At 33.8% G+C, this 24149-nt stretch overlaps 4 protein-coding genes across 4 annotated transcripts in view; 2 read left to right on the top strand and 2 right to left on the bottom strand.

The window, feature by feature from the left end:
* Positions 1 to 910: 910 nt before the first annotated feature.
* On the top strand, positions 911 to 7319 carry HELRODRAFT_181669 (hypothetical protein; the record flags this gene model as incomplete). The annotated part of the gene is made up of 4 exons (XM_009031454.1): positions 911 to 6256; positions 6409 to 6803; positions 6966 to 7087; positions 7147 to 7319. The coding sequence occupies 4 exons, from the start codon at positions 911 to 913 to the stop codon at positions 7317 to 7319; spliced, it is 6036 nt and encodes a 2011-aa protein (XP_009029702.1).
* Positions 7320 to 10758: 3439 nt separating this feature from the next.
* On the bottom strand, positions 10759 to 13738 carry HELRODRAFT_89777 (hypothetical protein; the record flags this gene model as incomplete). The annotated part of the gene is made up of 7 exons (XM_009031422.1): positions 10759 to 10986; positions 11228 to 11371; positions 11685 to 11810; positions 12447 to 12615; positions 12852 to 12976; positions 13111 to 13284; positions 13616 to 13738. The coding sequence occupies 7 exons, from the start codon at positions 13736 to 13738 to the stop codon at positions 10759 to 10761; spliced, it is 1089 nt and encodes a 362-aa protein (XP_009029670.1).
* Positions 13739 to 16655: 2917 nt separating this feature from the next.
* HELRODRAFT_89801 (hypothetical protein) lies at positions 16656 to 18970 on the bottom strand (the record flags this gene model as incomplete). The annotated part of the gene is made up of 7 exons (XM_009031425.1): positions 16656 to 16832; positions 17209 to 17372; positions 17715 to 17871; positions 18011 to 18120; positions 18295 to 18431; positions 18616 to 18700; positions 18877 to 18970. The coding sequence occupies 7 exons, from the start codon at positions 18968 to 18970 to the stop codon at positions 16656 to 16658; spliced, it is 924 nt and encodes a 307-aa protein (XP_009029673.1).
* Positions 18971 to 22194: 3224 nt separating this feature from the next.
* The window catches only part of HELRODRAFT_181666 (hypothetical protein), a gene marked incomplete at both ends in the record, with an annotated part of 2824 nt that continues 869 nt past the window's right edge, over positions 22195 to 24149 (top strand). The window contains 2 exons of the mRNA XM_009031453.1: positions 22195 to 23565; positions 23715 to 24145. Of these exons, the coding sequence (XP_009029701.1) occupies positions 22195 to 23565; positions 23715 to 24145 (1802 nt within the window). The remainder of the gene's footprint in view (positions 23566 to 23714; positions 24146 to 24149) is intronic.

Raw genomic sequence — 24149 nt, 5'->3', positions numbered from 1 at the left:
TAAATAATACAAATATAATATATAATATAACAATTATATATCTTTGTATATGGCGTAACGGTTAGAGGTGTCTGGTTCTTCTGTTGCACTGACTGGGTTCGATTGCACAGACTTCCCCCACCCCACATACAATAATACGTGTGCGCTCATATGCAATGTGTGTGTGTTGTGTGTTTGTTTGCCTGCGTTTGTGTGTATGTTTTTTTGTGTTTGTGCGTGCGTGTGTGTGTGTGTGTATATATATATGTGAAGCAAGCACAGAAGAAAGATTGACCTTTAACCTTTTCTATATTAACATACATATATTTGGTTTATGTATATAATAATGTATATGTATAATAAATAATAATAATAATGTTTATATATATATATAAATATAAATTTAATATAAATTATATATATATATATATATATATACACACACACATATATATACATATATATTAATTTTAAGTTTCTTTTATTTTTATGTTGACGAAGACAAAAGATAAAACACCAGCAATAACAATAATAACAACAACAACAATAATAACAACAATAATAACAACAACAATTACTAAATAAAAATTACTATACTCAAGTTACTGACTAACTGCTGATTTATACTGGACCATGGCCAATGACCATCAGTATTGCTACTCAAATGTAACTTGAACAAAATTGAATAATTAATTGGTTAATTAATTAATTAGGTTAGTATCAGCAGACATAAAATTTAATAATAGGCGCTTGGGTTTTAGAAGAAAAGTTATTGAAGAGAGAAAGAGAGAGAGAGAGAGAGAGAGAGAGAGAGAGTGTGTATGTGTGTGTTACAATCCAAACTTTTAAAGCCTTACTACCAAAATCCCTCCCTTTAAACTTCTATCTCCAATACCAGCAATACCAACAACCTCGCAAAATTACTAACGAAATGGAGAAACAGAGCTCGAAATCCTCTACCATCACCATCCCAGTCGGCAAGTCTACGAAGTCCAAACCGGCCAAAGTTTACACCGGCGAGAAATTAGTTGTCCGTCAATCGGGCTTGAGTCTTTCTACTGAAGATGAAGAGTTGAACAGAAATGGAAAGGATGATGGCGATGAGGACGACGAAGATGAAACTCTAAAATTGGAAAAGTTTGATCTAGAAGATGATGTTCGCAGCTTTGATATCGGTCCGGAAGAATGTAATGTGATGGTGAAACAGTGGAAGAAAGATTTTGGAAAAATGGAAGGGCGCCACGTTCAAACAGACGCCGAAAAATGTTCACCGAATGTTGCCAAACCGCCAAAAAACCAAGAGTTGCACGTTCAAACGGTTGCACACGGTCGCAATCTACGGAAGCAACAGTTTCGGCAACAGTCGCAGCAGCAAATGTATCAATTCTGCGAGGTGAAATGCGTGAAGAGTCATTCTGTTGTCGGGTTAGTTTGTGGAGGGAATAATTTCACGAAAAATTTTAGTCATTTTCGAAAGCGAAGTATCGTACGTAATTTTGTGCCATACAAAAAATGTTTCGGTGATGACTTCATCATCTTACCTCAGAAGCAGAAGACACAAACTCTTCAAAAAAATCGCAACCAACCGAAATCGCTGCAGACAGTACGCCAACGACTTCAAGAGAGAGCAAGTGGGTGGAGTAGCGAAAATATTTCAGAAAAATTGCGAAAACAACAAAAAGTCGAACAGCCAGAACGTGTTAAACCATCGCCGACTGACATTTTAAAGATGAAGCAGCACATTGAAAAGAAGTTAATGATGCAGGAGAAGATTCAGGAGAGTTTACAGGAACGAATGGAGCAACAACTTCACGAACAGAAACAACAACAGATGAAATTGCAAAAGGAATTGAACGCCCTCGTCAGCAGAGCATTGTACGTCGGATACCTGAAACATCACGACCAACATGAACAACAACCACAACAACAACAACAGCAACATCAATTGCAAAAGCAACTGCATCAATTGCAACTGCAACTACAACAACAACAAAATACTGATTTTGAAAACAGCAACGACCACCAGTTGAAACAAACAAGACAAGGCAAAATTTATTCTCCTATAGCCAAGCAAGAAGAGAAAGCGATGAACAATACAAATTTATCCCGACAAGAAATCAAAACTGAAAGTGATTTGTACCAAAGCAGTTGTCAGCTATCAACCAAACATGCCAAGCAACAGCAACAACAGCAGCAGCAGGCAGATAAACAAGCTGGGAAAACGTTAAACTTGTCGCAAAATCAACAATTCAACAACCACCACAAAAAAAATAAAATGTCGTCCCCGCGTAACGAGCGAGTAAAAAATGAAGAGCTAGAGCTAGACACGGCAAGAAGCTGGCAAAACATTTCACAAAAACAACACCATCACAACTACCCAAACACTGATTTGGAATCTCGAGAAATATTAATCCCATCTGAAGAAACGTCAAGTTTAAAAATTTCTCAGCAACAATCGTCGGAAAGAAATCCCGTTCGATCGCAACAGCAGCTGGAAAACCATTTACACCACCAGCAGGATCAGCAGCAGTTGCAGCAACAACTGCAACCACAAAATTCATCGCAGACAACTGTATCGCAACAAACACAAAATAACGTTTCTTCATATTCATTAGTTTCTCAGTCCGCCGTGAGATCGCCCCAATTAGCTTCGCAACTCTCAATATCGAACTCCAACAGCCATACGTCTAGTTTAAACAAAGGTAAGTCTATACCAAAAGTTTTTTTACCAACGAAATCATCACATAACTCCAGATCCTCACCTTCGATGTCCAGTCGTTCTGTCAGCAAACATCATCCGCAATCTTCAAAAAAACTGGAAATCTCACCAACGAAATCGCAAAATTATTCGCTGAAACCACAAAACTCAACAAAATCTTCGCAGCAGCAGCAAGAAGCACCGAAACGACAATCAAAATTGCGGTCACTGTTTTCATTTAAAAGTTCAAAAAGCAAGCAACAACCAGACGCTAATTGCCTTCAACTTCCAGATCAACAACATCAACGTCAGCAATCGCAACAGAGATCTCATCGGCATCAACAAGACCAATATATATCTTCACAACAACAGCAACACTCAAAGCAAAGAAAACAAGGACAACGTGTTGAAACATCGACAAAAGTTTTTCAAAATGTTGTCGAATATTCTCCTTCGTCGACCAGTCATGAAAACAAACTCAAATCAGATTTTGACAGCTGTCGGATGAACGCTCCTCGCAAAGAACACCACCAGCATCACCATCACCACATCCATCATCATCGCAGACGGCAGAACAGGCGACAACAACTTCAAGCAGAACATGAGTTTGAAGAACCGTCGTGTGATCGGGACGTGGCAGAACCTCTGGCTGATTACGTGGACTCAATGGAGTGCCCTGAGGCCGCTACATACGACGAGCCCGACTCGCAACCGTACGAAGCTGCCAACACCATCACACCAACACTCTCCGTTTCAAACTTCAACAACGAGAAGGAACCGCCCCTTTGCCATCCCAACATCGAAGATGTGACGGTTGAGAAATTTTTAAATATCTACAAAGATTTTTTGAGCAAACAGTTGGAACTGAATCAAAAAAATTTAGCAAATAAGGATAAATCAAACAATGAATGCAAGAATATCGACTTTTTGCGCAGCCTCTACGGTGCTTTGAAGATTGTTAAAAGTGAGAAGGACATATCAGAACTGGAATGTTTGATGCGTAAGTTAACTTTTTGTTGTCCGTCGCCATTCAAATGTTCTAAAGGAGAGTACATGGCTGCCGGGCACATCTTCGATGACATCTGTAGGCCAAATCGTGACGATGGGCCCGTTTTTTGTGGCTACGTAGCCAGACCTTGTGGTCGCTTCAGAATGCTGGATGGGTCGAACTGCAAAGCGAGGCTTTCAAAATCAGTCAATCTCAATTTTCCTGTTATTAATAAAAGGGAAAAGTTCAACGCATCGTCTCCACGTCTAACGAAAAACAGAAAAAACGCTCAAGTTAAGCCGTGCAATTCCGAATATTCGAGTGTGGCTCGTACAAAAAATATTTCGAAGCATCAGAACATCAGAGATCGCAACTGCGCCACAGATGAATGGGCTACGCACAAAAGTTTTTTAAATTATTATTTGAACCGTAAGAAATGTTGGAATGTAAGTCGACACAAAAACACCATCAGCAAAATCGTAAACAAGTCTAATTATTTTAAGATACCGAAGCCAGGGTCGCCGCGGCAGATCTTAAAATGTAACGCATCAACGAAGATCTTCAGTGATTCAAGTAGGATGGCAAATGAAGAAAGTAGCAGCAGATGCTACAACCCGATTGTCAACAGTACCGCGTCTGCTTTGAATGCTGCTGAAATGATGGCACGATGTAACTACCAAGTCAACGAACTCCTACCGAACTACGACTACATTGACGTCTCAAAAATTCCCGTTTCCAACGAAATCAAACCAGCTACTCCAAAGAGCGATCACAGTCTGAAATATAGCTTCCATAAATATACTAAAAACTTTGAAAGGAACGATGTCGATTTGAAAAAATGCTCCTCGGTCATTATAGAATTGACGCCTAAAAAAGAGATTTATTCTAGAGAAAAAAATTGCTTAGATAGAAACATTCCACTACTTGATTACGTACCAAAAGAGCCACAAATTTTCAACCAGTATCCATTTTTTAACGACATTGGAAACGGCGAAAAGACTCGGACGGTTACCAATTTTTACGATTGCCAGCAAGCACACAACTACTGCCCATCTTACTACGAACTGAGCAATGAGGCCAGCAACTGCGGTACATTGGTGCCTTGCGGAACTCGCAGTTCCAAAATGAATTGTCAAAGTAATAACCAGAGATTTAGTCCGCAGAACTGTGCAGCTCAACAAATGAATTCCTACGATGTTGTTTACCGGCCAAATACGAGATGCAAAAATTTAACATTTTCAGAGCTTCAAGATAGAACAAAGTTGGAAAATGAAAGGCAGCAGCATTTATATCAGCAAGATTTGTTGCTGAAACAGCAACACGAATTAACCTTACTGCAACTTGCCATTCAGGAACATCTAAAAGAGGACTACCGGCAAATTCAAGAGCAAACCGTGTGCAATCCTCCTTCCTTAGTTAACAATTTATCGAGAGAATGTCAATCAGGGAACATGTTTCAGAACGAAAGAGTCATCAAATCAAACAGCCCTCTACAACAACTTCAACAACCACAACATTGCCAAAACAGTATGAATGCTTACTCTTGCAGTCCTCGCCAGCATTTTTGTCCAGTGCAATCTCCTATACGTCCACAGGCATGTCATCAGTACGCATCACCGGCTTTTTCGCAATTTAATTCACAGCAAAATCTCCAAATATCTGATATGGCTGGTAGAAATAGTCCTTTCAAACGTAGAAAAACCCCAATGACGTGCGATCAGGTTGTAGGAGGCGATAATTGTCAATCGAAACCTCCTTCACCACCCAGCAACCCACCCGACTGTCTTTCCCAAAATCCAAAAAACTTCAACTGCAAATTAACGCCAACGGTATACAGCCTACCTCTGAAACCGGCCCTAAATCCGGACGACGAAAATGGTGGAAGTATGAGCTCCAAAAAATATTCCTACGAAGGTGATTCGAGAAGTGTTTTAGGATTTCCCAGAAACAATAAGAAAGGATCTGAAAATGATGATGGAAATAATTCTTCTTGCGACGCTGAATATAGCCATCAAAAATTGAAAAAACAGGTTGAAAAAACAACGATGCAATTTTTACGAGACTTGGGAAAACTTCCGAAATTTCCTAACTGCGTTTCTCCGAGGTGCGAATTTGCACCAGTGGGCGATCGCAGTTGTCGCTCCACGAAACCTGGAATCCCCTGCCTAACGGGTCTACTTGAGGAACGCTCAAGTTGCGAGAAAAAACTAAAAATTCCCAAACTGAAACAAAGGTTTCCACAACATGTAATTGCTCCCAAACAAAGTAAATGCACGTGCCTACAAAGTGTCAAAAGAAGACCCTACAACTACCCATTTTACAAGCAAATAAATCCCAGAACAGTTTTTTTGGAACCTCTATCGGTAAGCGAAGACCCGTACGTTCAGCAGTTAGAAAAAGTGATAGCCTGTGATAATGAGATGCACCCGGCAGAGAAAGATTACTGCATCCGGCAAAAGGATGCTCGTATTAAAAAGTTGCAGGGTAACATGAAGAACGAACGTTTGATTGAACAGCTGAGAGCCAATGTGAAAAGCAGATCTCAGTGGCGTCAAGAGTCTGCTAATGTGACTGGCTGTAATAATAATTCCGTTAGTCCATTTCTGTTTGCTTCAAAATGTAATAAAATAAAATTGCAATGTAATGAACACTATTAAATTGTTTATATATTTTTTTAAATTATTTATCATTTTACATCGGATTTACCAGAAAATTGTGCGAAATAACATATTAATACTTGCAGGACAGCCTGAAGAACCTGTGTGGACAACTGCAAAGCGACAACATTGATCCAAGCGAACTGCAAATATTCAAAAATAATAATGTGAAGGGCATCCAAGAAGAGAGGATACAGAGGCTTATATCCGGCACTTCCTCCGCTAAAAGAAGTCCAAAACACAAAAGCAACAAAAGCCCAAATAAAGAATGGCACAACAAATTAAATTCCCCGAGCCCTACCAACAGCAGAAACGAAATTCTAACACCCGAAACCCACCTAGGAAATTTTGTTTCTCAGACAAACGCCAAGTACAGCAAGCAGTTGAAAATGCATACGATAATCAATCAACACTCAGAAAAGCAGCACTCTAATGACAAATCTTTAACTGCACACGATTCGACGAATGATGAAATGTTTGGGTTTGTATTAATGATAAAATTATATAATATCTAATAACAATTTTTGAGAATAAATGATTCCTTTAATAGCAATGATAATCGCAAATAATAAAGTTTTAAAAAGAAGAAACACACAGAACCTACAATAACATTTCTCACATATTTTAACGAACCTATCACCAGATCGTCAGTTTCAATGCGTCTGAAGAGGAACCAACTATTCACATCCTGCAAGTACACACCCAAACACGCCATCAACATTAAATCCGCCATGAGACTCAACAGACAGATGAAAAAACTGGATAGTTACGACAGGAGCGCATGTGCCACCTACCAACCACATGCCAACGAATCTCGCCCACAGCAGTACGTATAAGCCCGAAATCCCACCGTAAAGAACAGTGCTCCTGGTGGACGAACCACGGATTAAGCGACGGCATCTATGACATAGTTTACAGCAATATTGGCGGTAACGGAGACTCGCAAAATCCGGATTTTGTAAGGCGGAGTGCCGACGAAATGAGTGGGACGCACTAAATAGTGGGAATTAAGTAGGATACTCTGACTGGGAATTAAATGAGATTCTTTAAAGGGATGAACAAAACGGGATTTAGAGTAAAAAAAAAAACAACCAATAAAAATTTTAATTCTGAGCAATCACCAATCATTAACCATTTATATTAAGTGTAATATATTTCTAATTATATTTCATAATATTAACACAATTTCTATTTAATTATATTCAATTTAAAATAGTTTAACACAGGGGAGGGCTACCAATTCTCCCACTTTTACATATCACCATTATTGAAATTTTATAACTAATTCGAGCAAGAATAATAATAATAATAATAATAGCAATAATAATAATAAAAATAACAAAAAATAATAATCTCAATACCATGGGCATTTAAATTTAACTTTTTCCATATTCAAACTTATTCCAAGAAAAAAAATCGATTTTTGGCAAATGCACTTAAAAACATAATTATTATTACTACTATCATCATCACCATCTTTGTCATCATCATCATCTTTGTCATCATCATCATCTTTGTCATCATCATCATCTTTGTCATCATCACCAATGTCGACAAAATATTATCTATAATTACAATTATTATCATATTATTATCATTCAATTCCTAATACCTGCTATTCCAACAGACCCGTAACATTATGATACATATATTATTAACCACATAACATATATAATATATATACAAACATACACACACATATATACATACAAACATACAAAAAGTTATAAATGTATGTATGTATGTAAAAAGAGAAGCTGGAAAAATGAAATCGGATTTTGTATACCTATCAACCAATCAACTGCACGCATTTTGTGTGTGTGTGTTTGTGTGTGTTTGTTTGTATATACGTACTACGTGTATGTATGCGTGTGAAACTTTAGGCAAACAAACATCTATCCGTTTGTGTATCATGTGGTCGGTTCTGTAGGTTTAAGATGAATTCAAACTCAAAATAGTAGCAATAATAATAATGATAATATTAACTATAACAACCATACTAATAATAATTAGGTTTAAAATTGTCAATTAATTCATCAAACAGCGTATAAAAGGCTTTGGGTTATATACATGTATATATATATATACATATATATATATATGTTCACTCTGATATCATATAAACTGATATTATTACATAGCGATTCATATAAGAATTATATACATATATATGTGTATGTTGATACATGTATGTATATATATATATATATAGATTTTTTTTTACAATATTCTATAAATTCTACCGAATGTTTGGCGTTAATATATTTGTAGTTCGTTTTTTCGGTTAGTGAGAAAAAACGAACTACAAACATATTAACGCCAAACATTCGGTAGAATTTTTAGAATAATGTAAAAAAATATTATGGTCTATTACCAACATATATATATATATATATATATATATATATATATATATATATATATGTATATATATGTTTAAATGTCCTATTAAATTATACATATATATTATATATACAGTATTGTATGAATTCGTACAATACTGTTTAAATTATGAGTATATATGTGTGTAAGTTTAATATGGCTGTGTTTATTATACCCATCTAAAAGCCTAGAAAAAGTTAAGTGAAGGTAAATGATTGATTGATTGATCGATCGAATGATTGTCTTATTGACTGATGACGTCATCGCCATCATCGTCGTCGTCATCATCGTACTTAATACTACTATTACTCTATCACTTTTACCGTTTAAGTCAACAAATTAGTATTTTAGTGGATTGATTGAATGGAGATACAGAAATCAAACAAACGAACGGATGAACAAGTGGATGATTGAATGAATGAAGAGATGAATTAATTAATAAAGAGAACGAACAAATGAACGAGTTCATTTTGATCAAATCAAATTTGAGAACAAATTAAATAATTTTCTCTATTAAAGCTTAATCAACATAAAATCAAAAGCATTCCATTTCTATTTTAAAAAACATAATTTATCAATCTAGTATATCAATCTTTTCTTTCATTCTCTCTCTCTCTCTCCTATTTTCTATGTATCTATCTATGTATGTATCTATCTATGTATGTATCTATGTATGTATGTATCTATGTATGTATGTATGTATGTATCTATGTATGTATCTATGTATGTATGTATGTATGTATGTATGTATGTATGTATGTATCTATGTATGTATCTATGTATGTATCTATGTATGTATCTATGTATGTATCTATGTATGTATCTATGTATGTATCTATGTATCTATCTACCTATCTATCTATCTATCTATCTATCTATCTATCTATCTATCTATCTATCTATCTATCTATCTATCTATCTATCTATCTATCTATCTATCTATCTATCTATCTATCTATCCTATCTAAACTATCTAAACTATCTGACTATCCAACTTACCTATCTATTTTACGCCTTTTACTCCACTAGATTATTAATACAACAGAAAAATAAATCAAAAATCAAGGGTCAAATCAAACGAACGAACGAACGAAGAAAATTAGTAAATGAATAAATTAATAATGATGATCTTTGCAGAATAATAGTCAAATGTGATAATAATAATAATAATAATTATTATTATTATTATTATTGTTATTATTTTTTTACCTCTCATTTAATTTCGTTCCCAATCACAATACAAATAATGAAAGAAAAAGGTACGAAAGAAATTTTAAAAAATAATAACAATAAAAATAACAACAACAATAATAATAATAACAGCAACAATTATTATTATTATTATTGTCATAATTATTACCATAATTATTATTTTTTTTGGTATATAATAAATAAAATTATATTATGACGATTTCGACGAAGGAGGCAGTCCCTCTTGGGGTGGGAGTTGCGATTTCATTTCGTCAGAACTTTTCAGATGTTGTAGTTGTTGTTGAGGTTGTAGTTGCTGTTGCAGATTGAGTTGTTGCAGCTGCTTAGCTGGAGAAGTCGGAACCTGCTGCTGATTAACCAAAGCAGGAGCTGCTGTCGTCGTCATTATAGACGGCGACTTAGGTTGCAACGAAATGGACGATGACGTTGTTGCAGTTGGCTGTGGTGTCGATACGGAGGTGCTGCTGCTGGTGGTGGGCGGCTGCTGTTGTTGCGACGATTGTTTGGTGCTAGACTGAGTTTTAAAAAAAAACATCTACCATTAGACAAATATACTGACATTTATTTCTATAGAGATTGCAATTACTACAATGCTAACTCCGAATACACCGCTTATTAACTACTTCCCTATTCTAAAAAGTCTCCAAGGTCGAAATTTTCTCTGCTTTCGAATCTAGCAGTCGTGAAACAATGCTGGAACTTCTAAGTAGTTACAAAGCTTTCTCAGATCTTAAATCTAACACTTAACTAATCTGACATATCATCATCTAACTCATTTCCAACCTAGTACATACCAAATTTGATACACCGCCAAAATGGCACAACTCTAAACTAGCCCATCCCTACTTCCTAACCTGATGTTGTGGCCCCCCAGCCGTAGAAACGGCAGCGGTATCTTCCAAAGGCTTCAGCTCTTTGATCTGTTTGATTAAGTAGGCCTTCTCGTCATTGAACTGTTCGTCGTCGGAACGCTCTGAATGAAATTTGGACAGGTACTCGAGGAGTTTGTCGCGTCGGCGGAGTAAGATCTCTTGAACGCTCGGGGGCTTGTCCGGGTTTGCCACAAAGACCTGGTGAAGGGTCAGGGTTAGGGTTAGCGCAAGCTGATGACAATGCGGCAGGGATAAAATGGATTGAGATGATGAGATGTGCTACTGCAATGTAGATAATGTGAATATTTGTGATGATGAAGAAAGATAAAACTGGTGACAAGTGATGATAGCATTGAAGATGAAACACGATTATGACAGCAACAACATTAGCAGCAAACAAAGACACTAAACAAACAAACAACCAAAAAAACAAACAAACCTTGAAAACATGAAAAGCCTCGAATTGTATGTTCTTACTTGACTCCTTCAGCATGTTCATGATCATGAGTAGGTTGTCTGGGTTACTGATGTATCTGGTCATGATACTGAAGTTATTTCTTTCCAGCAATAGCTCGCCTAGAAGCTGCATGTTGGCGTGTGCGTGCCGAATGTAAATGGGTTTGTATGCGGAGTGTAAATGGGTTTGTATGTGGAGTGTAAATGGGTGTGTATTTGGAGTGTACAAAAGTGCGTAGAGTGTATATAGACGTGCGCTCATATATTTCAGTTATTAGTATCCAGTAAAAACTCACCTACAAACTTTATAACGATGTATTTGTGGCGTTGGTGTGTGTATACATGTGTGCGTGAGAAAGAGAGAGAGAGAGAGAGAGAGAGAGAGAGAGAGAGAGAGAGAGAGAGAGTTTATTAGAGTAAAAATAATAATAATGATAAACCTTAAGTGCCTGCCTCCTTGTGACATAATTATCTGAACTGATGAGGCTATGGTAGGATTTGAAGAAAGTTTCGTAGTTCTCTTCCAAGAACTGAGCCATCATGGCGCGATGTTTCGTCAGCAGCTCCTGTAATTATAATAAATAATTATAATTAGGTAGCTCGATGGTGTAATGGTTAAAGTGGTGATACTACTGCTGCTTCTGCTGAGTCACTGGGTTCGAATGCAAAGAAACCCCTACCAGCCAGCTAATATAACACAATGATTCACGTGTGATTGCATGCACTGTGAGTTTGTTACATTTGTTGGATGACGTTTCTAAGAGGAACACTAAATAAATAAATAATTGAATTCATCAATCAATCAATATATCAATTCTGGAAAGAAAGAAAGAAAGAAAGAAGAAAAAAAAGAAAGAGAGAATGAGAGAAAGAAAGAAAGAAATAAAGACAGTGGTTGACAGCCAATATCAACGTCGTTATGCGTTAACATCTGGATAACTGTTTATCATTCATCGTCATCGTCCTCTTCTTCATCATCATCGTCGTCGTCCTCTTCTTCATCATCATCATCATCATCATCACCATTATCAAACAGCTCATGACCTTAATTCATAACCACCACCTAAATAAAACATGACCGAAATTTATGACCACATAAAAAAAAAACATTCTGCAATCTCATTTTAGGACGGATTTTCCCGTAGTTTTTTTTTCTTCATATCATCATCATTATTATTGATTTTATTGTCCCATCAACCAACCTTGAACGTAAGGAAAGCATCCGACGAAATGTCAAAGGTCGTGACCTCGACATATTCGAAGAACTTGTAGAAGTTGTCGGAGTTGAGGACCAGCTTAACTAACTCCTCGTAGCGGAAGCACTCGCGAAGTATCACACCACAGTTCAGGGCCAACTCTTGGTTTTTGTAGCTATGTGCGTGTGTGTATGTGCGTGTGTGTGTGTCTATGCGTGTGTGTATATGCGGGTATGTGTGTGTGTGGGTTAGTATGTTTGAGGAATCAATCAACAACATATATTTAGCAATCAATGCATCCATCAAATTAAAGACACACACATTGAAACCGAAAACAATACAAACAAACACAAGTATACATACACACATACATACACATACACAGACATACAAACAGACAACCATACATACTTGACCATCAGCAAATCCAGCACATCCCTATTCTCGCAGATGTGATCGACTGTTGGATGTCGTTGGCTCCCGGCAGCCTGCCTTCTCAGCAGACTGATGAAAATGGATACAACATCTTTGCGGCCCTGAATGAATAGACGAAGGAACGAAGCGATAAATGAATGTAGGAAGAAATGAATGAATAAGTTAGTGATGAATGAATGAATGAAAGCAAAAAAGAAGATAAATTCATAAAAAATTGATAAAAGCAATCTCCTACCTCGAAATCAATTTTTCCTAAATTTTCGACCATCAGATGCAACAGTTTGGCATTGTGAACCTCCTGGGCCAGTTGATTGACAGTTTCACTGGACCCCCCGTGACTCTCCTGATCGGAAGTCGAGGCCAGAATTGACTTCATACTCGACAAACATTTAGAGATCTCCTCCTGGACCTGGGGATTTCCCAAAAAAAAAGTTCACCAACCATGCCAAGAAATTAATGTAAGAATTAGTGTGAAATTATACCTAAGTATTATAATTTGCATTGATTGATACATGAATGTTTAAATGTATGTACGTGCGTGACAGTGTGTGTGTGTTTGTGTGCGTGTGTGTGTGATGTATTGACTGATACATGAATGTTTAAATGTGTGCGTGACAGTGTGTTTGTGTGTGATGCATTGATAATGATACATGAATGAATGTTTAAATTCACTGCGTGGTATGTTTTTGTGTCCAGTGTCTCAGAGAAGAAATAAAAAAAATAGAATTATATAATTATACTTTAGCATATTTCTTAAGGGAAGCTTCATCCTTCGAGTCGGCCAGTGATTTAGTCGACAGGTTCTCATTCAGACTCTTCACTAACTCGTGTGGGGTCTTGTGTTTCCCGCCAAATAAGGGCATTTTCTTCATGCTTACACACTGTAACATTTTTAAAAATTTAATTAACTAATTAATTTACTAATTAATTACATGATTAAAAATTCATTTTTCTTAACCAATACAAATCGGAAATATTTAATAATGAAGATTCGAAGAGTTATAAATTTAAATGCGCGAGTTTAATCATGAAAAATTTTGTACTATCTATTTTAAAACAAAATATATGTTGTAAGAGATCGAAAAATATTGAAAATAAATTAAAAAGCTGTAAACAAGCCCGCCCACACACACGCGCGCGCGCTCACACACATTTCTCTTTTTCTGTATATATATATATGTGTGTGTGTGTGTGTGTGTGTGTGTGTGTGTGTGTGTGTGTGTGGGTTTGCGTGTGTAATCAAAACAATAAAAATGGTACCTACCTAATTAACTCAAACTATAAAATAAAACAAATACTAGGTAGGCAGAAAATATGATCAGTGATGTGGTCTTAATGAGAATTAGCGATCAGTTAATACAATAGACATTTCAGCTAATAAGAAGAGCTGATAAATACTTGAAATTAATTATCATCACCAACTTAACGTATGTGCTAGCAGCATTCCCATCATCATCCTCATCATACTCACTTTCATCATTATCATACTTACTTCCATCATCATCCTCATCATACTCACTTTCATCATTATCATACTTACTTCCATCATCATCCTCATCATACTCACTTTCATCATTATCATACTTACTTCCATCATCATCCTCATCATACTCACTTTCATCATTATCATACTTACTTCCATCATCATCCACATCATCCACATCATCATCATCAACCACATCATCGACTATAACATTTATTTATAGGAATAATAATTATAAAACAAATAAATAATGTCAGAAGTTAATTAACCCAAAAGAAAATAGAAAAAAAACTTACAACTTACACTAAAATATGACACACACAAGATACCTTTATTAACCATTGTGAATATGACCTCTTGTATTGAATGTGAATAACTTTGTAACTAATTAATCATTAACTGTGTGATTAATTAATTAAGTAATTAATAATTAAAAAGTATTTCATCTATTCATTATAAGTCATAATAATAATCATCAATCATGAAAATTAGGTGGGAATGAAATCGGACAGACGGGCCAATGATTTGAAAGCACCCGAGCACTAACACTAAATGACATGTGACTCTTCTGAAAGATTGAATGAACAATTGTATGAATGAATGAATGAAATGGTCTAATAATTTAATAAATATGAAAATTAATAATTATGAAAAAAAAATAAAAGCAAGCAAAAGAAAACTTTTGGAACTTAAGAAATGTGAAAGCAGTTATACTACTATATTGAAATGAAATTGAAATGAAAATAATATTTTTTATAAAAATAAATTTATAAAGTAATAAAACAAATAAATATATAAATTTATTACCAATTATTTGAAATTTTGATTAGATTATTTAAAAACCAATTCAGTTTCCATTAAAGAATAGAAAATTAATTTTTAATCAACAAAAAAACAAGTGAAAAACCTCTTTAATTAATAAAAATTTTAAACTTTGGAGCTATTACATGCAAAAAATTGATCAATTAATATTAAATTAAAAGCAATTAGGGAATTAATTAGTTATTTAATATATAATTTACTTTACTACTTACAACATATTATTATCAATTAAAATAAGTAAATATTCATGCAAAGCGTACATTCACTAAACGTAAACCTAAACTAAACTCCTAACCAGAGAAAAACGTGAAGTACGAACGACTTTACCAGCATTACAATGGCAACAAAACAATAACCACGTTCACTTACGACTTATGTACATTCATCAAATCGAACGGCACACACATACATACATGATATCCGGCTAAAAAAAAATAAATAAAATATCAACCACCAAAAACCATCAAACCATGTCAATAAACTAAACTCCAGATCACAGATTAGTTTTAATTTAGCCGTAAAAATATCTAAACAAAATTTTCCGAACCTTCTGATCGACTCTTGGGTCGGAATTTTTCTGATTTTAGTGTAATTTCGTGACGAAAAACAACGCCAGACAAAGCACGTCTAGGTTGTGTCGGGTATTTAAATGAACCAGCAGATGTAAAGTCTTTAGTGTGTAAAAGTAAAAAACATAACAAAAAAGAATAATAACATTATTACATCGCAGATAAAAAAAAGCGCATTAAAAATTCGATTTTTCAGCCGGTTATTAGCATTATTCAGTTCTTTTTATACTTATATTTTCTTTCATATATCTGTTTAAAGACGTATAACAGCAGTCAAAAATGGTTATTTATGAGGAGTTTGTTTCGTAACATTGTTCTACGACATGTACATTACATTGTATTATATATATATATATTCATCAATTATATATATATATATGTATGTATATATATATATATATATATATATACTCACCAACTCCACTAAAAAGTGCCTACTTCCCTAATCGTACAACACAACACAACCAACCGTGACAAAACATTTTAAAATGCAAATTTGCACATTTAAGCATAAAAAAGAAAAGCCGCCATATTCGCGAACACGCACACAAACACACACATACACACACACACACATAAACAAAAACGCATATACACGCGTTGGAGTGATTACAAAACGTTATTTCTCTATAATGATGAACAAAATGAACCAAAAGACTAACTTTAAAACGTGATACATTAAGTTACATTAAAAACGATAAAAATAATATAATTACAATAAATAAATTTGTAATAAATAAATAAATAATTACAAATGTATACAACCATATATAGAAATTAATATTGGAATGATGAAACTCAAAGACCAGAGTTAACGCGCAAAAACATTCCCATTGTAGCATATTTAATGAATGACATTCTGACGACAATAGAAAAAAATATCTCTACGATATTATTCAAATCTTTTCAAAACTCGTCGTGAAAGTTCCGACTGGCGTCTATCATTTTACTGCCTAAAAATAGCTCTGAATTTTCTAGAACCTCGGCCAAACTCAGTCTACCGTCACCGTCTTCGTCCGACATTAGTATGAGATTCTGTGTCTCTGATAGGATCCTGTTTAAATTTCTCGGATCCACATAGAGCTGAACGAGCAGAAAAAAAATTAAGATTTTATGTTAAATTCATCAAAAAATAATTAGAACATAAAAATATAAGTAAAATACACACTCACTCACTCACTCACTCACTCACTCACTCACTCACTCACTCACTCACTCACTCATTCACACACACATACACGCACACACACACACACATACACGCACACACACACACACACACACGCACACACACACACACATTGGCACGGCATTGCAGTGACGGTTCGTTTCAAATGTTTTATTTACATGCAGTGTTTATTAGCTGTGTTAATAATGAGAAGGAATACGTGCAATAAATAAATACACATAGGCGCACAAATATGAATGTATATTTCTCTATTCATAATTTCCATAGAACCTTGAGTTCTTCTAAATTGACGACACCATCCCTATTCTGATCGATGGAATTTTTGAATTCAAGTGATCGCTGTTTCTTGGTCTCCTCGTCGAGTTCCTCAGGCTGGAACCTGTAGGTGGGGTTCACGAATTCGTACTCCGTTATGACGCCGTCCTCGTCCATGTCTTGTTGGAGTTGGTGTGGTTAGGATGGGTGGAGTTGGAGAAATTAAAATAAGCAGGAACAAAAAATCAGAAATTCATAATTTTAAAAAGTTGTTATAAATAAAAATAATAACAAAATAGCAATTCCTGACTTATGCACGTGTTTCATTACAATATAAATAATGTACAACAAGCTCGTAGATGTAATGTTTTAAAAAATGAAAATTTCAAACAGCCAGCCAGAGATGTAAGAACCAAATTTGAAAGAGCAAGCAAATTGTTTATCTATAACCATAGGTAGGGAAACTAATAGTAACTCGAATGCCATTGTTTGAAAGAAGTTTAAATTTTTTAAAAACTAACCGAATTTCTCTAGCAAATCAAGTGCCATCTTTTGAATCATCAAAGGACTTTGTTCAGGGTGTCGAAAGTTGATCAGCTCCCGAAGATTGAGAGCCCCGAATTCGCCTTCCTCGTCCGCATCCACCCACCTAAATCTGTACCTGATTAGGCTTTCTTTCTCTGAGGAAAAGAAAAAATTATATACGTATAATTTTCTCATAAATTATAAAAATATAAATATTTAATTATTTACAAGAATAAAATACTAAAAAATAGTTTATAATAGGAAACCATAAACCAGCTGGGGACAGAGCAACATCATCATCGACACCACCCCTACTGCTACTCGATAATCTGACTGCTTTTTCCAGGCTATAGCCCTTAGCCAATAGGAAATGGATGTTAAACTCAGTCCAAGTTACATTACCTCAATGAAAAAATATAATTATTTTTAGTTAGTGTGACGGTCAGTCAATCAATCCACACCACACTAACAGAAAAATTCAATCCATTCATTCCCTAATTCATTCCCTAATTCATTCATTCTCTAATTCCTTCATTTCCTAATCCACACATTCAGTCAATCCACTAATTAACTAACCATCATGGTCGGTGTCGAGGTGATTAAAAATTTCCTCATTACCCTCGTCAGAATCTTTCAAGTGACCTTGAACTTTTCCGACAATCCATTTGTTTAATTCCTCCGCGTCTACGTAACTGTCGTTATTTATATCTGCCCTATGTGGTTATATGAACTTTTTTCATTTCATCTTAAAACACTATTTGATAGTTTGTAAGTTAATTTCATAGATGATTGGATGGCTTGCTTGGTTGATTGATTGGCTAATTGACTGAATGATTAGTTAAGTCGGTGAATAAATGACCGATTGCATGAAAAAATCCCCCAAAAAAAGACACTTACAAAAAAAAGACTTGTTTCAACTTGCTAATATCATTGTCAGCATTATTAGAGAGTGAATCGAACTCATCATGATGTTTAAGATTACCTAATATTTAAAAAAATAAATTCAGTTATCTAGAAATAGGTAAAGAAAATTACATAAAAAATTATTTATTAATTATTTATTATAAAAAGTGTAACCAAGTAAAAAAATTTACATTAAAAAATGTAAATGATTACTTAAAATAATTTAAATAACCAAAATTATGGAAAAAATCTTACCCAACAAAAGTTCCTTTCGGTAATGTAAATTCAGGTCACCATCCTGTTCCAACTTGACAGCATCCATATGGTCCGGGGGCTGAAGGTCTCCCATTGGCAGTGGAATTAGTGTAGTTAGTCTGTGTATCAGATCTATTTGTAGTTGTTTTAATAGCTGGGGGTCTAGAGTTGAAAAGGCCAAGAGGTGATGGTTCGTGACATTTTTCTGGGATTTTGGAAGTTTAGTTAACTGTTTGGATTTTGAATTTCGCTCTAATCTATTTGATTTTATTTTTACATATCATCTATCTCCTATTCTATTATAATAATATTATAATTATAAATAATTAATTATAATAATGCATGATTTTTTAAATTTTGTTCTAAAGACAAAAAAGAGCAAGCATGAAATTTTTTAATCTTTTCTTTGACAAAAAAACATTACATGAATAAATTGTAATAAATAAAATAAAACATAATAAAACTAAAATAAATAAATAGATAGACTTAACTTGTCAGGTTAATTAAACTTTTGAAAAAGTTTTAAATAACTATGAAACATTCATCAGTTAATTAAATTAAAAAAAAAATTAAAATACTGATCGAGTTCTTAAAACTTGTCTTAAAACTTGTTTTACATACTTAATTAAATTTAGAATTAAACTACTAAACAAACACATGCATGTTACAACCAAGTGAAAAACCTGGATTGTTTGAATTTCTGAATTTTCCAATTTTGAAATAAAAAATAACTAATAACTTCGAAATTCAAAGTTTGAATTGAAATTGAAATGAATTCAAACCTCAAACTAACCGATCGGCTTTTCCACCTGTTGACGGGTGACGATTGTACCAAATTAGAAATAAATAAAAAATTTATGACAAAATTTATGTACATTTTATATATTTGTTTGAAAAAACTATTAAAATAAATTTTACTTGGAATAAAATTTATTTTTTCCACGAAACAATATTAATTTAGTAAAAGTGGATTGAAGTAAAAAGAGGTGAACTTAATTAAATAATTAAACCCTATATATATATATATATATATACATATATAGAATATATCATTATATGTTATATTATATTATTATATATTATAATAAATCAATATATACGTATTCAATATATATGAATTAAACATTTACAAAATCCCAGGTGAATCAATGTATGTAAGTCATGGATATATATCCAATCCATGATGTAAGTATTCATGATTATCAACTGGACCGAATGTCTCCACACAAATCGGGACAAAAAGTCTCATATTGTCATTGAGATCCTTGTACTTACTTAAGAGTTCTTAAAATCGGCAGCTTTGGCAGCTTTCACCGCAGCAGAACGTGAAAAAATTAAATCGACATTACCGAAAATAATTAAAAGTTGAAAAAATTAAGGTTCTTTGCGTATCACTGCTTCAACCCATAAGAAATTGTTGTATATTGGTAAATAGGCCTCTCCTTGCTTTCGACTCGAACTGTAAAAAATCACCCTCCAACTCCCCTCCGAAAGTATTCTCCTTGTTCGACTGTTGAAAGTGAGCGAAGGCCTTTATATTTATTCTAGTTATATGTATCAAACAGTATCTTATTGAACAAAGTAGTATCATAAAATGAATAAAGATACTTTTTTCAACAATTTGAAAAATTCTCAATTTGATTTCATTACGATATCGATGATGATGATGATTGTGACCTGACTAATTAAAAAACATCGAATAAAATTTATAAAATAAAATGGGTATATCGTTGCGAAATCGTTGGAGGAAATGACGTCATGTTAACCAGTAGTTATTTTACTGCATGGTAGTTAATCAGCCGATATAAAGGTTATATTCAATTCCTATCAAATAAATTTGACCAAATATCATACGTAGGCAAAACTAAATGAAAAAATAGATAGATAGATAGAGATATATATACGTAGTTATTAAACTATTTACTATATATATATATATATATATATGGGTCATTCTCTGTCAACTTGAACCATGGTCCACGCCCGACCATCTCCGATTTTTTTAAAATTTGAACAGTAAGTACCTCAATGTATTTCATCGACAAAATAAAATTTTTATAAAAAAATTTCAATTATTTTTCAAGTTATGAAGATTTTTGTGACAGCATCCCCAAATTTTTGAGCGATTTTTTTCAAAACTTGTACCTATGTAGAACGCTATATCTCTTGAACTAGCCAACATATCTTGATGAAATTTTTTGTGCATATCAGTGAAACAATGTAATAACAAAAAAAATAAATGTTATTGTTTCGAATCAAAAGAAATTTTGAACAAAAAATCTAGAAAAAAATGAATTTTTTGAAAATTTCACCGATTTCAAAACAGCGTAGCTCAAAATCTATCGCAAAATAAATAAATATTTTTTGTTATTTTAGAAGTACCTTATAGTCATAAATAAATCACAAAATTTCGTTAAAATCTGTATTGAATTTTTTGAGCTATCGGAGCTCAAAATGTCAAAAAAATGAAAAACTTCTTTTGTTTGGCGCCATTTTTAACTATGAAGAACCAAACGTTTTTTAATTTTTAAAATTTGTTTATATAGTGCTTTTATAGCTTAACAACATATCAAAAAATAAAATTGGCGTTTGCTTTCTTTGAAAAATAAAACAACTTCAAAATATATTATATTTCTCCTTTTCGCATTATAAGATAAGCATGAGGCAAACGACCGTTTCGAAACTATTATCATGAACACTCTTTGCTATGATGCACAAAGTTAGTTAGTTAGATGTAATATGACACTTTTGCTTTGTTATGGCCAACAGCTTCGCCTGTAAGACTATTATAATGAGATGCTGACTCCTTCCTTCAGCCTCCTCACCTACTTTGCTATTACGTCCTTTGATGGCAGTTATACATTACCTATAACAATCTATTCATATGAATTACTTTAACAAGTAAGCATAAATTATGCTTATTTTTATTTGGCCATGAGGATATTTATTCAGCACATCGTTGTCTTGTTTTCATTTGTATCGTCAGGCCTTTTGCATGCTGTATGCACAACCGATGTTAAAAATTTGTAAGAAATTTTTGGATTAATTCAAAACTATTTTATCGCCTTTTAATTCAAAATGGGAAAAATCGGTAAGAATAATGATTTTATGTTTTTATGAACATTTACAATTATCGCTTAACATAATACAATTGTTCTATTAATTATTTTGACGATGCAATATACCTTTAATTTATATCTAGACGTTCGTAAATGTTGTGATCCCTCCAAACAACATCGAAAACCTTGTAGAAAAAGTCTTCGAAAAGCAACGGAGGCGCTTGCAATAAAATCATCTCATAATGTAAAACCAGGAGAAATGGTTTGCATTTCTTGTCGAATGAAAATAGGCAAACTATCTCCATCAAATTCAACTTCACAACCACCACCCGCACCGCCATCCTCGTCTTCATCATCTGAAAATGCCGTTGTAACCGGCGAGTCGTTGAATCAAATATTTTTGGCTGCCGGCTGTTCACCTTTAAGAATAAGAAAAATAAGCTCAAGTAACAAAGTACCGTACATGAAGAAAAAAGTTCGCAATGCAGTAGAGTTGTTATGCAAAAAATCAGCCAGGTTGGTTGAAAAGGATAAAAATATTTTTCAAACACCAAAAAAAGTTTTGAATTGTAAACATTGCGATGGTTTCAAAAATATTATGGAGGAATTAAAAGTAAAATTTTTTTCAAGCGATTATCGTCACAGACAACAAATTTTAACTCTAGTCCCACCATCATGGACCCTCTCAAGAACTGCTTCATTTTTTTCATGTTCAAAACATCTTGTTATTAAAAGTAGGAAATTGAAAAGAGAATCAGGCATTTTATCACTACCACATAAGAAAAAAGGTGAAACTATTGACGAGCACACAACACAATCTGTGATCGATTTCTACAATCAACAAGAAATTTCTATCTGCTGCCCTGGAAAGAAAGATTTTGTCACTGTTACAGAAGGTCAGCAAAAAGTATACCATCAGAAAAAAATTTTACTTGCAAATATTAAAGAAATTTATTTTGAATTCGTTAAACAAAAGAATTTAAAAATTGGTTTTTCAACTTTTTTCAAACTGCGTCCACCATGGTGTGTAACTGTTTCATCGCCTGGAGCACATCGAGTGTGCATCTGTGAATATCATCAAAATATCAAACTTATGCTTGAAAGTGTGCCATTAAATCATTGCTACAAATTTTGGCTGGAAAAATTAGTGTGCAATATAAATTCAAGAGAATGTATGTTACACAGATGTGAGGAATGCCCAGGAAAACTGAGTGTCGAAAATAACTTAAGAGCGATTTTCGAAGAAGCTGTAATTTCAATTGACAACACAATCAGTTTTTATCAATGGTTCCATGATGATAATCGCAGTTCATTGATTTCCGTACAGGATACAGTTGACAGTTTCATTGAAAGATTTTCGCAAAAACTTGACGAGTTGTCATCGCATCATTACATAAGCAAAGAACAATCGAAATATCTTAGCGATTCTAAAGAAAATTTAAAAAATTTGGAGTGTATTGCTTTAATGGATTTTGCTGAAAATTATTCGGTGATATTACAGGATGCAATCCAGAGTCATCATTGGAGCAACACGCAAGTTACTCTTCACCCAATTGTTCTTTATTACAGAGACGATGAAAACTTATCTGTCAAAAGCGTTTGCATGATTAGCGACTGTCTCGATCACAATGTTTCGCTGTTTATGCTTTTCAAAAACATTTAATTAACTATGTAAAACAAAACCTGAAAAACGTTACTTTAATTAAATATTTTTCTGATGGTGCGGTAAGTCAATACAAAAATTACAAAAATTTTTCTAATTTAATTCATCATAAAGAGGATTTTGGATTAAAAGCAGAATGGCACTTTTTTGCAACTTCTCATGGAAAAAGTCCTTGCGATGGAATTGGAGGGACAACAAAAAGATTGGTTGCAAGAGCAAGTTTGCAGGCATCAACAAAAGATCAGATATTGAACGCCAGAGATTTTTACACATACGCTGATGCGAAAATAAATGGTATTAAATTTTTTTGGGTAGACAAAATAGAAATTAAAGATCTGCTAGAAATGCTTGAAAAAAGATTTAGGTCAGCAGATAAAATAAAGGGTTGTCGAAGTCATCACTCATTTATTCCAGACAAAAATGATCAACTTTTGATGAAACGTTTGTCTTCAGATTTATTTGGATACAATTTTAATAAAAATGAAAGTGAAGACAATGATGATTACCAGCCGGGTCGATTTGTAGCTTTGGTCTATGATAAGAAATGGTAT

This window comes from Helobdella robusta (genome assembly GCF_000326865.2).
Source record: "Helobdella robusta unplaced genomic scaffold HELROscaffold_74, whole genome shotgun sequence".
NCBI lineage: Eukaryota > Metazoa > Annelida > Clitellata > Rhynchobdellida > Glossiphoniidae > Helobdella > Helobdella robusta.
This window is presented reverse-complemented; position numbering and strand designations above follow the sequence as displayed.